Consider the following 12,749-nt stretch of genomic DNA (forward strand, 5'->3'; position numbering starts at 1 on the left):
CTTTTATTATAAAGGTTATGTTAAATTTTTGTTATCCTATATAACAAATTTATCCTACCACTTTTACCAAATTCTGATTATCACAGTAGTTTTGGTTAATCCTCTTGATTTTTCTCCTCTACGTGTTTGCTTTCTCTTATGTAACTGCAGTGGCAAATATATCGTGGGCATCTTGCTCTTACTTCAGATTTCTAGGGGGAGTCATTCGAAAACAAATCCTCCCTCTTAAAGCCTTCTGTGACACACTCCTGGATAGATAGAACTATTCCACTGAACAAAAACCTAACCAACTTGAGTGAACATAAGAATAGATGGGTTTTCATTTATTTTTGCTTTACCGTTACTGCTTTTGTAAGCCATCTGATCCATGGCAACTTACTAATTTGTATATACAAAGATGGTTATTATTGTCAAATAGGTTTAGCTTTAACTTATTTATAAATATATTTTAGAGAAAAACATTTGTGATTGGATTATTAGGGCATGGTAATGTGCGGCATATATAGACTAAGCTGCTCACAGAAAAACTCTACCAACAACCTTGAAGTACACAGGTACAAATTTGCATTTTATGCAAAAATCCAGGTTTTATTTTTACTTATTCTTACATCGGTGGGAGGCGATGTCAGGAGCTTATCGGCAAACAAGAATTTTTGTTTTCTACTTCTTAGCTGAACAAAAATACACACAATGTGGCATTATCATTAGGCAAGACTTGTTTTTTTACATTTCACACAAGAATACAATATTACCCTTTTTTGAACGAAATGCCCAGATTACTAAGGAAATCATCTTTGGGGGAAGTTTTTAATAAGCATATTTAAATAAATTCTCCAGTAGGAAATGGGAGAATTCACTGCCTTTACTTACAAGAAGGCTATGTAAGTATAGTTATCTGTCAAATTTATCTGTGCAGCTCACCAACATTTCCTCCTTGGAAATATCAGTATTTCCACATCACAGTCCCCAAAATGACTTTCAAGTCTCAAAATTCTGTCTCTCCTTTGGCTTGCTTCTCTCTTGATTCCACCCAGGCTTTATTAATGGTTCGCTTCATATCATCATCTCCATCTTCATAAATTTTCTTTAGAACATTCATCAATCCCTCACTAGGGTCTGTTTCAGTGTCATAGGAGGGCTTTCTGTTAAAAAGAAAAATAACGGAGATACAAATATGTATTAATGATCCCATTTACTGCTATGTTCTTAAAATAATCAATGCCTCTCAATGTCTAAGCAGAGCCAATTATATTCTTCACTTATTAAGTGCTAGATCATATAACTAGGCTCTGAGGAAACAGGCAAAGACATGATCCTGGACTCAGGTAATTCATTTCTGATTTAAAATCAATTCAGATAGTTCCTAACCCTAGCCAATCAAGTGCATGCAGGGTACCAGGGAAGGAGTGAGAGAAATGTGGAAGGAAGGCTAAGTGACTCAATGTAGGACATCGCTACTGCAGGACATTTAAAGCAGAGAAACAGTTTGACCTGGGAAGGAAGTATCGTTACTTTTTCACTCTACACCAGTGTGACAGTGAAACTAAATTACATGTAAGAAACTTCTGTGGAATTCCAAAGTATATATGGGTAGTTCCGCCACATAAGTGCATGACTCTTGATCTTAGGCTTTTAAGTTCAAGCCCCACATTGTGTGTGAGGCCTACTTAAAAAAAAATTCTATGTGGTATCTTAGACTAATGAAATGGAATCTCAGAAAGGACCTGGTATCCGTATAGAAGCAACACTGGCTCAGTGTTAAAAACCAGTATGTACGTATGATGTATGTATGAATGAATGAATAAAAACAAAAATGAACCAGCACAAAAAAAACCCAACCGAAACTAAAGCCCTTGGTATAAAGCAACTTGCTGGACACGTGCCCTCTTCAGATAGGGTCTGACAGTTGAAAGACAGAAGATAATCGGTTGGATGAAGAGGGGATGGTCAAATCACAGACTCTTATCCACAACAGCAAAGTGTTAAAAATCTACAATCCCAGCAAAGAATACATTAGAATTCTTAAAAAACTGAAAGTAAACTCACTCTTTTTCTTTGCATTCTTTTTCAACCTGAGTCAGGTAGTCCCACCTTGTGTTTTCTGCTTTCTTTCTACATAAGATAAGAACTGTATCTGTCTTAACCTGGAAGAAAAGAAACAGGTACAACTTAGAACACATGGAGAGAGCATGGATATTTGGAAAACATTTACTCAAATTACTATTATGTGTAGGACCTGTTTTATGTGTCAGTAATACTTTTACAAATATAGGCCATAGTTCACAAACACTTACGGAAGAGAAAGAACATGAACAAGTTAAACTGGAATACCTTCAAATATAAAGACAAAAACCAAGATAAGGTGTTAACGGAGTTTCAGGGAAGAACTTCATTAGGGAAGGATTCTGAGCTGAAATCTGAGCAGTGGCCCAAGATGTGGAAGAAAGGGCACCGCAAGGAGAAAGGCTGTAAAACGCGATGATCTTGGGGTGTTTGATAAAAAGACGGGAGTGGCAGGATTTTGGTGACTGAAGGAGACGTATATTAGGAGTCAGACAGAGATAAGGCAAAAAACAAGAGAATACAGAACTCAACAATGATCCACAGAATTCCTATGACTGAGTATTCATTCAACTATGGGATTAATGGATGAAGTAAACAATGAGACACAAGATGATTCGTAAATTACATTCTAATACTACCTTTAACCTGCTATGTAACTGCATGAGCACAGATAGCAAAACGGCACATGTAACAGATGCATTAAATCCTATTTATTTAAATAGAAAAAATTACTTGAACTAATGCAAAGTATGCATAATACTTTAAAAGACTTTATTTTTACAGGTTTTACTAACTTCAGTTAAGCTAAGTGATGAAGTCCTTTTATGTACCAAAAATTTACACTGAGAACAAACTGAGGGCTGATGGGGGTGAGGGAGAGGGGAAGGGGGGGTGATGGGCATGGATGAGGGCACTTGTGGGGGTGAGCACTGGGTGTTATATGGAAACCAACTTGACAATAAACTATTAAAAAATTACATATAAGCTACCATTATTTGAGCACTACCATTATAACTGCAACTTTGTAAAATAAATTATTTCCATAGTACAAATGAGGACACTTGAGGCACAGAATGGTAAAGTGAGCTGACAAAAAATCACAACCAGTAAGGAGCAAAACTGGCATTAAAACTCAGTTCTCACTCTTTTCTGAGTTTAGTAGTTTATTCCTCCCCTAATTTAAATTTTTTTAAAAATGTTTTATTTCTGAGAGAGAGAGAGAGAAAGAGAGAGAGAGGGAGCGCGCACATGTGCGCAGGGGAGGGTCAGAGAGAGGAGATACAGAATCGGAAGCAGGCTCCAGGCTCTGAGCTAAATGTCAGCACATGGACCAACGCAGGGCTTAAACCCATGAACCATGAGACCATGACCTGGAAGTCGGATGCTTAACCGACTGAGACACCCAGGCGCCCCTTCCTCTCCTTATTTTAATAATTTTTTTTGAGAGAGAGAAAAAGAGAGGGCACAAGGGAGTGAGGGGCAGAGAGAGAAGCAGGGCTCACCTGAAATGGGGTTCTCAAGAAGATCATGAGCTGAGCCAAAATAAGATGCTTAACTGACTGAGCTGCCCAGGCGCCAAATAATCTATTCTCATAGAATAGGAGTTCACAAACGGCCAGATAGTTAGTATTTCAGGCTTCTGGTGCAGCTAGTGGTTCCATTATAGCACAAATGCAGCCCCAGACAGCACCTAAGTGAGCACAGGCATGTTCCACTAAAAGGATCAGGCTGTAGTCTGCTGATCCCTGTTACAGAGGATAAATTCCAGCTCATCTCAATTCTAAATCAACCAGGTTCAATTTAATGAGGTTTCACAATATTATGACAAAAAGAGCAAACTTACTTTTTTTGAACTGCCTTCCACAGAGATGGGTTTCAAGAGATTGTTCACAATCATGGAGTAGCTCTTCCCATTTAGATTCTTTACCAAGAGATCAAATGACCTACAACACAAGAGTGAATACATGAGCTTTCTGCCTCTAGGAGAGGTGCTCTACAGCTCTTGTGGAAAAAAAGCCGCAAGTTTTATTCCAGGATGTGTTTTTGGCCACCCCTGGTGAGAATAACCTCCTCAAAACAGGTGTAAAGGATAATTCTAGATTTAAGCAGTTTTAGAAACTGCAAGAGAAAAGAACTGGTAATCAGGCAATCTCGGACTTAATCTTCCCCAATGTGAAACTCACCTCTCTGTGAAATACACCTGCACATTCTCAGTGGGGATCTGATGAACTCCAGTTAAGGTAATGTAGATTTTCACAAATTTATCTGACTGATCCCATCCTATTAACAACAAAAAAGGGACATGAACGAAGTCTCATACTATCTCTAGAACAGCAAATGCATATGGCTCCTAAAACTGGAGAAAACTAAGTTCTAGTAACAGAAACATTGGAAAAATTAAAATAGAAGAATTTTGTAGATGGAGAAATTGAACTTATGGCAGTTAAGTAATCTACCCAAAGTTAGACATCTAGATAGTGGTAGAACTAAGATTCAAATACAGGTTTACAGAACACAAAGCCCCCTCCGCACTTTTTTAATACCTCAGAATAAGAAACATGATCACTAAATACATTCTTCTAAGAGTAGCTCATTTTTCTAATACCACAAACAACAATAAACTCAAAATGGGCCAAAGACCAAAAAATGAGACATAAAACCATGAACTCCTAGAAGAGAACATAGGCAATAATGTCTGATACTGGCTGCAGCAGCGTTTTTCTAGATGTGGCTCCTGGAGCAAGGAAAACAGAAGCAAAAATAAACTATTAAGACTTAATTAAAGTAAAAAGCTTCTGTACATAAAAAGATGAACAAAATGAAAAGGCATCCTGTTGAAAAGGAGAAGATATTTGCAATAAGGGGTTAATATTAAAAATATAAAGAACTTAATATACAGCTCCATACCAAACCCCACCCCCAACATCCAATGAAGAAAAATGGGCAGAGGACCTGAATAGACATTTCCCCAAAGACAAACAGATGGCCAACAGACACATGAAAAGATGCTCAATAATCATCAGGGAAATACCAAACTACAATGACATGTCACCTTACACCCATTAGAATGGCTAGAATTAAAAACAAAAACAAGAATAACAAGCATAGATAAGGATGTAGAGAAAAAGGAACCCTTGTGCGCTGTTGTGTGGGAATGCCAACTGGTACAGCCAGTGTGGAAAACAGTATGGAGGTTGCTCAGGAAATTAAAATAGAAATACTATATGATTCAGTAATTCCACTATTGAGTATTTACTTCTGGAAAATGAAAACACTAATTAGAAACAATATGCACCTTATGTTTATTGTAGCATTATTTATAACAGCCAAGATAGGGAAGCAACCTAAGTGTCCATCAACAGATGAATGGATGAAGATGTGATATATATGTATGATACAGATATGGAATATTACACAGCCATAAAAAAGATCTTGCCATCTTTCAGAAGGACTTAAAGAGTATTATGAAGTGAAGTAAATCAAAGAAAGACAAATACCATGATTTCATTTATATATGGAATCTAAAACACCAAACAAAAGCAGAAACAGACCCATAAATACAGAGAACAGACCAATGGCTGCCGGGGTTGTGGGGAAAAGACAGGTGCAGTGATGAAGGGGAGTGGGAGACAGAGGCTTCCAGTTATGGAATGAATACGTCAGGGGGAATAAAAGATCCAGCAGAGGGAATATGGCAGATGATACTGTAATAGTGCTGGGCAGTGACAGATGGCAGCTACGCTTGTGGTGAGGACACAGCATGCCACAGACATACTGACTCACCATGCTGTACACCTGAAACTAATGTCACTATGGGTCAAGTATACTCAAAAAAATTAAGACCAAAAAAACCCCAAAAACAATACAAAAAACCCAGCTCATTTTGTGGAATTTTTCTCCTACACCTAAATATCAATAATTCTCTACTAAACTGGATGGCTAAACATCAGCATCATCTAATTTCATAATCCTTGCTGCTTCTCTACGCAGTTAAAAGGAAGTTCCCTGACAAAGTAGCATTCAGAGTCTAATTCATCCAAATCTAATTTCACTAATCAATAGCTACACTAAATGCCACTGCGGTATAGCTCAAACTATTCATATTATTCTCTATCCTAGATGAACTGTCCACACAAAAACCATATAAGTTTCATGTACAAAGTATATACTAAAAATGTGTACATTATTTATTATATATGTGGATTAAATACACATATCCCTGTCTCTTGCTTAGAACTACACAATCGAAATGTAGTGTTAAAAAAGATGTCCTAGAGAATTCTGCAGAACTTCATCCAGTTTCTTCCCATGCATTCAGTCCATCCCTAAACCCAAATCTAAGTTGCTGGGGACATGCCATAATCCTACAACCTCAGACCAGTTTCCTATGGCCGAGTAGGCACACAACATATCTCCTTATCGTAGCACAGTACACCTCTGAAGCACGACACACTGCTCTTCATTGTGACAGTACAGAAAACACATGTTCCCTTTCGTGTCTCCATGCGTCTCCTCTGCTCACGTGATCCCCTTCCTTTCCTCACACTTGCCGAACTCGCCCTTCAAACTCAAGTGTCTCTTGTAATTCTCCATTCCTTACCTCCTTCGGATTACATCAGCTGTACTCCCACAGAACTCCCCAAATCCCTATTCATTGAAGCAAATAGGAACTGATTACTACGTGCTTGATGTTGTGAGCACAAAGAAAAATGACCGTCCCTCCTCCTCGTGAAAGCTTCTCACACCGAAGCTGCACTGTTCCTAACCACCTACTGAGGGAAAACGGGGTGACATGGTATTAGTTGTAGGTCTGGGTTCTAATCACACCACAAGCAAGATCGGGTCTTGATCACTGTTGTTGCCACAAGCCCAAGCACAACAGTGGCACATATTAGGCGCTCAAAGATGTTTCTCCAATTTACCTAAATAATACTGGTAGTGGTTTGGCAAAATAAAATGCAAAACACGATTAAAGCAAAACAAGAAGCTGTGTTCCTTATATGCTAACCATATTTCAGAATAGGTTCATTTCTGTTGTTACTCATTATACTAAACCATCTCGCTCTCTTGTTAACAGCTTCTACAATGTATTCTTCCCTAACACTGAGATTATCTAAAAAATTGAGTTTGTTAGTGGGTCACTACTCAGGAATAAGTTGCTGGGAGGCAGAAAGAGCTGGATGTAGGGTAGTGAGTCATACCGTAATTACTGATTTTCACTGTGTAGCCTGTTGTAATGGGAGCCACCATGGCAGCTGGCTTTTCACTGTCAAGGAGTTCTGCTTTTCTCTGTGATTTCTGCTGCATCTTGTTCTTGATTTCTGTCTCGATCTTGGATTTTTCAGCTGTAAGAGCATCACGTACTCTTTTTCTAGTGGTCTTTTCCAGCAGCACCTTCACCTCTTCTAGATCTTTCTGTAGCTGTGTTAAAATAGAAAGTAGGTTAGCTATGATAAAAATGACAATAGCTGGATATTATGCCCACTGGTCATTTCAATTTACTGAAGAGCTAAGAATTAAGATCATTTACATTTTCTAGGGCTGGGTTACAACCTGGGATTCTTTTCTCCAGCCTGTAGAACTATATATAACCGAAGCTTCCTATTTTCTTTTTTAAGGAAAATTTAATATTAAAGTAGCAGTAGGTAATCAAGCCTAAAATTTTCACTTTGGCCAATGTTTTTTTATCTGCCTTTGTTTTAGGACATTTTACTTACACGATATTTCTGTGATTCATAAAGCTGGATGAAGAACTCTCTAAGAAAAAAAAAGCCAATTCATAGATTTCCTTATAACATCTCTTCTAGTCATCAGATGTCAGTAATTTTAAAAATCTTACAAAAGATGAGCAAACACACGATGAACAAGGTGAAATACTGCAGCAAATTTACTGAAGTAGTCTACTTTCTGTAACTGCTCCTCACTGACTCTTACCTCAAATACTACACATAAATAAATTTGCATTTTTAAGACAAGAGATTAAAAAAAAAAAAAAACCCATTTCTGCTTTTAAGAAAAAGTCTTGGGGCGCCCAGATGGCTCAGTTGGTTAAGCAACTGACTTCAGCTCATGTCATGATCTCGCCGGTCACGAGTCCAAGCCCCGTGTCAGGCTGTGTGCTGACAGCTCAGAGCCTGGAGCCTGCTTCGGATTCTGTGTCTCCCTCTCTCTCCCTGCCCTTCCCCCACTAACATTGTCTCTCTCTCCTTCAAACATAAACATTAAAATTTTTTTAATTAAAAAAAAAATAAAGGACAAAAAAAAAGGAAGTGTCATTCTGAATCTCAGGGGTAATGTTGCAGTCAAAAGTCTGGGTCTTGGCTGTACCGTAGAGGAGAAAAACCTACGCGAACAATCCAAAGTGTGACAAACTCCTCGTTCACTGAAAAAACCACCTGTTTGTTCTTCTCGTGTAACACACTGCCTGCCAGTGTCTGTTTCTACTTTCTAGAGAAAGGGCCAACATTTTACAGAGAAAGATAATCGGCTTGAAACCTTTTCCCCAGTTATCCTGACATACTGCAAATGCATAAGATCCTTACAAACAAGGGGTTTATCGTTCTTAAAATAACTTTACATTCTGGCTTGATAATAACAACTTGACTATGGCCGAGTTGAAAAAAGACAACAACAACAACAGTATAGGAGCGCCTGGGTGGCTCAGTGTTGAGTGTCTGACTCTTGATTTCTAGTTAGCTCATGATCTTGAGGTTCCTGAGTCTGAGCCCCGCAGTCAAACTGTTAGCCCTGAGCCTGCTTGGTATTGTGTCCCTCTTTCTCTGCCCTTCCCCCCACCATGGGCATGCAAGGTCTCTCTTAAAAATAAACATTAAAAAAACTTCTCAATATAAAAATATTTAAATGCTTGATATCTTAGTGTAATGTCCAAAGTAGAGTTTTAAAGTCTTGTATCCTTTTCTATTAATAATTTATTTTTTTAATTTACATCCAGGTTAGCACATGGTGCATCAATTTCAGGAATTTAAGAATTTAAGGAGATTCCTTAATGCCCCTTACCCATTTAGCCCATTCCCCCTCCCACAACCCCTCTGGCAACCATGTTTGTTCTATTTAAGCGTCTCTTATGTTTTTGTCCCTCTCCCTGTTTTTATTATTAATTTTGCTTCCCTTACCTTATGTTCATCTGTTTTGTATCTTAAACTCCACATATGAGTGAAGTCATATGATAAATTTGTCTTTCTCCCTCTAGTTTCATCCATGTAGTTGCAAATGGCAAGATTTCATTGTTTTTAACTGCCGAGTAATACTCCATTGTATATATATACCACTTTAAAAGTCTTATTTCTTAAGTCTTACAAACTGTAGTAACCAAATCTGTAGAAAATCAAATGCTTTTTTACCCCCAAGTCTTAAATTATCTCTCTTAATTCAGATGGCCCTCCTTTCACTTTTCTGTGACTACAAAGATGGTATATAAAAATTGAACTGTGGCCAGTCTACTGTCCTTATCTACTCTTCCCACCCCCAAAACCCTATTTTTCATGGATTATAACCTCTAGTTCATCCGTGGTGTGGCATGTGTTCCTTTTGGTGGTTAAATAGTATTACTAAGACAACAAACCCTACAATTTCATCTTTTGAGCACAAAAGCAAGATGCTTCAGTTCAAAGCAATAGTTTATTACGGTGGTCTAAAAACTTCACATTGATTCTAATACCAGTATGATAAAAATTTTGAAACGTAAAAATAATATATTTGTTCCCAAGTATGGATTTAGTTAACGACCAAAAAACCCAGAAAATATATCAAGTCTAAACAAAATGTTTTATTTCTTGACTGTAAAGGAATTGTTTCTAGCAAACTTAGAACTCAGAACTAAGCAAGAATTCTCAGGCCTCATTACAGCCAATTTTGGCTCTCACCTACTACAAAAGGAAGGTTTCCACTGTTAAGTCTGAAGCAACTTAAAGACCTGTTTTAGGGAATTTCTCAGTTCTTCTGCTATTTGCAGATTGATCCCTTTGGTACTTTTCCTACACACATGCTTTAAGATGTCTTAGATACAGTAGCTTCTCCTCTAATTTACAGAGGCATGCATTTGTTTTCCTTATGCAAAATCACATTCAGGCTTTAACTATTTCCAAATTCTTCATCAGGGAGCATTAAAACCAAAATGCCTCAAAACAAAAGGACTTGAATATAGCCATTAAGGAAATGGACATCAAAATCACCATAGGATGCCATTTCACACCCACTAGGATAGCCAACATCAACACCACAGACCCCTGAAAATAACAAGCCTTAAGAGAGGGACAGAAATTGGAACCTTCGTACACTGCTTGTGTGTCAAGTGGTACGCCACTTTGAAAAGAGTTCATGTGCTCCTGCAATTCCACTCTTAGGTCTCTACCTCACAGAATGGAAAACACACGTCCTCATAATAAGTTGTACTCATAGCAGCACAGCTCATAATAGCCAAAAATCATCCAGAAGTCTGTCAGTGACAGAGGAACAAAATGTGCTATATCCATGTAATGGAATATTATTCGGCCATCAAAAGGAACACATGCCACACCAAGGATGAACTAGGAATTAAGCAATGAAAAAAGCCAAAAGGTAAAAAGCCACACACTGTAAGAACCCATTTACATAAAATGTCCAGAGTAGGCAAATCCATAGTGACAGGTAATTAGTGGCTGCAGGAGGGAGGGGAAGTAGGAAGTGGCTGCCTAACAGATACTTAATAGGTTTCTTTTGGGAGTGATGAAAAAGTGGAATTATAGAGTAGTGACAGTTGTGCGACACCGAATATTTATCCTAAAAACCATTAGAAAGGACGCTGGGCGACTCAGTCAGTTAAGCGTCCCACCTCAGGATGCTCAGGACGTGACCTCACGGCTCCTAGGTTTGTGTCCTGCATCAGGCTCTCTGCGGGCAGCACAGAGCCCGCCTCGGATCCTGTCCCCACCACCCCCTGGCCCTTCTCTGCCTGCACCAAGATAAAACATTAAAAAAAAAAAAAAAAATTAAGAAAAAACCTAGCCAATACTTTAAAATGGTTAAAAAACTAAATTTTATACCAAAAACTATCCCAGGAGTGTCCCTAAGTGTATACTTCTAGGTAGCCCAACTGAGAAAAATCCTGTTTTGCAGAGGATTAATACTGAGCTCTCCATACGTGTGACTGTAAAGTCACTGTAGGGAGATGGGCTCCTCAAGTCACAGGGACGGAAACCCAAGGCCCACCTTTAACACATACCATAAACCTGGGGCAAGGTATTCCCAATACACACACACACACTTCATTCAAACCAGATTCTTATACTCTCAAGTCTGGGATTTTTCAGACTTGTTCTTACTGAGGACAAGATTTCCAGAAAACAAATCTCGTGAATACTCAACATTTTTTCTGTGAATAACAGTAATACGTAGTAACATCCTATTTGGGCCAAGAAGAGAGCAATTTTTATTCCCATTTTTCCAACTATGCAAACTAAGTCTTCAAAAAAGTTAACCCACCCGTTCAGGGTTCACAGAGCTTTAAAGAGAGAAAGGCTATCCCCCGCCCCCCACCGCCAGTTAAAACTAAATTTTGCCAAGCACGGTTTGAAGCCTTTTGGATACTACTGTGGCACAGAGCAGCACAGTAACTTGTCCAAAGTAACACAGCTACTCATATGCGTAGAGAAAACAGGACTAGAATCCAAACGCCGGGAGGAAAGGCTTCTCACCTTCCAGCCGGGTCTACGGTGGCCTGACCCTCGGTTTCTGCAGTCAGCACTAATTTAAAGAAGCTTCACGTCCTCGGGCTAGTACAGAAGGAGCGGACGGAGCCGGAGGAAAACGTGAAGGTGACCAGCTCACCCAGCTCCACCGCGGGCACTACTTGCAGCCGGGGGCCGCGACACAGCCCGGCGCCCACAGCCACCGGCTCGGGCCGGGGCTGAGTGGCGGGCGTCGATCGGCAACTTTCCCGGGGCAGCGGAGGCCGGAAGCCGGCAGGGGCCGCTGCAGGTGGGCGGGTGGGCGGCCGCGGCGAAGCTCGGGGACCCGACGACACGGGAGGGAGCCGGAGAGGCGATCACCAGGCACCTCATCACGGGGAACGGGGCGTGGAGGTGGTGGGGGGCGAGTGCCGGGAGCCAGCGCCGAAAGCCCCGCACGACCGAGTGAGGGAGGAGGCCGGACCCTTACCTCTTCCAAAGCTGAAGCCATGGTCCGGCTGGGTCACGCAAGGCCCGAGCTGCAGCCGCGCAGAGCAGAGAACAGGAACCACCACCGAACCCGCTCGCCGGCACGCAGGCCCCACCCGCCCGAGTCGCAGCGCCCGCAGCCCGCGCGCACACTAGACCCGGCGCGACACCCAGCCCGCCTCCCGCACGCGGCGCCTCTGGAACCTTCGCGAGCCCGTCGCCGCCGCACCCCCTCGCACCCTCCCTCCCCTGAAAGCGCGCGCGCAGCTCGCCTCGCTCAGCCCCGCCCCGACCAACCTGGCCCCGCCCCGCCCCGCCCGCCGAGCCTCCTAGCAACGCTCAACTCTCGCGAATACGCCAAGAGCCCGGGAAAAGTTAACGCCTCTTCCTTCGAACCCGGGCGACTGTACGTATTGTACTTTGACCTCGCGTGTCCCCGCTGCGCAGTCGCAGCTCAGAGCCTCTGTCTCGACCTACCTTAACCCAGCCCCGGAAATAGCGTACGGGTCTTCGGGCTCCAAGTCGGAAGTT

General features: G+C 40.9%; 1 protein-coding gene across 2 annotated transcripts; it reads right to left on the reverse strand.

The window, feature by feature from the left end:
- Positions 1-561: 561 nt before the first annotated feature.
- On the reverse strand, positions 562-12,434 carry LOC120238582 (calcyclin binding protein). Of its 2 annotated transcripts, none has more exons than XM_039242379.1 (6): positions 12,220-12,434; positions 7,266-7,485; positions 4,248-4,344; positions 3,908-4,007; positions 2,047-2,144; positions 562-1,142 (listed from the first exon to the last, which is right to left on the reverse strand). In XM_039242379.1, the coding sequence occupies exons 1-6, from the start codon at positions 12,238-12,240 to the stop codon at positions 986-988; spliced, it is 693 nt and encodes a 230-aa protein (XP_039098310.1). In that variant the 5' UTR covers positions 12,241-12,434; the 3' UTR covers positions 562-985. The 2 variants fall into 2 exon arrangements, with proteins under 2 accessions (XP_039098310.1, XP_039098311.1); XM_039242380.1 differs by lacking the exon at positions 12,220-12,434 and adding an exon at positions 11,757-11,912.
- Positions 12,435-12,749: the final 315 nt, after the last annotated feature.

The sequence above is a fragment of the Hyaena hyaena genome, unplaced genomic scaffold (genome assembly GCF_003009895.1).
Source record: "Hyaena hyaena isolate Hyena2069 unplaced genomic scaffold, ASM300989v1 scaffold_209, whole genome shotgun sequence".
In the NCBI taxonomy this organism is placed as follows: domain Eukaryota; kingdom Metazoa; phylum Chordata; class Mammalia; order Carnivora; family Hyaenidae; genus Hyaena; species Hyaena hyaena.

Excerpts from the sequence above, each read along its gene's own strand:
- LOC120238582 (XM_039242379.1), bottom strand. The coding sequence starts at position 12,240 with ATGGCTTCAGCTTTGGAAGAG. Across the intron at positions 4,345-7,265 it reads AGTGAAAATCAGTAATTACG|GATGGGATCAGTCAGATAAA; the intron begins GTATGACTCACT and ends TGTTGTTAATAG. Across the intron at positions 4,008-4,247 it reads CAGGTGTATTTCACAGAGAG|GTCATTTGATCTCTTGGTAA; the intron begins GTGAGTTTCACA and ends CTTGTGTTGTAG.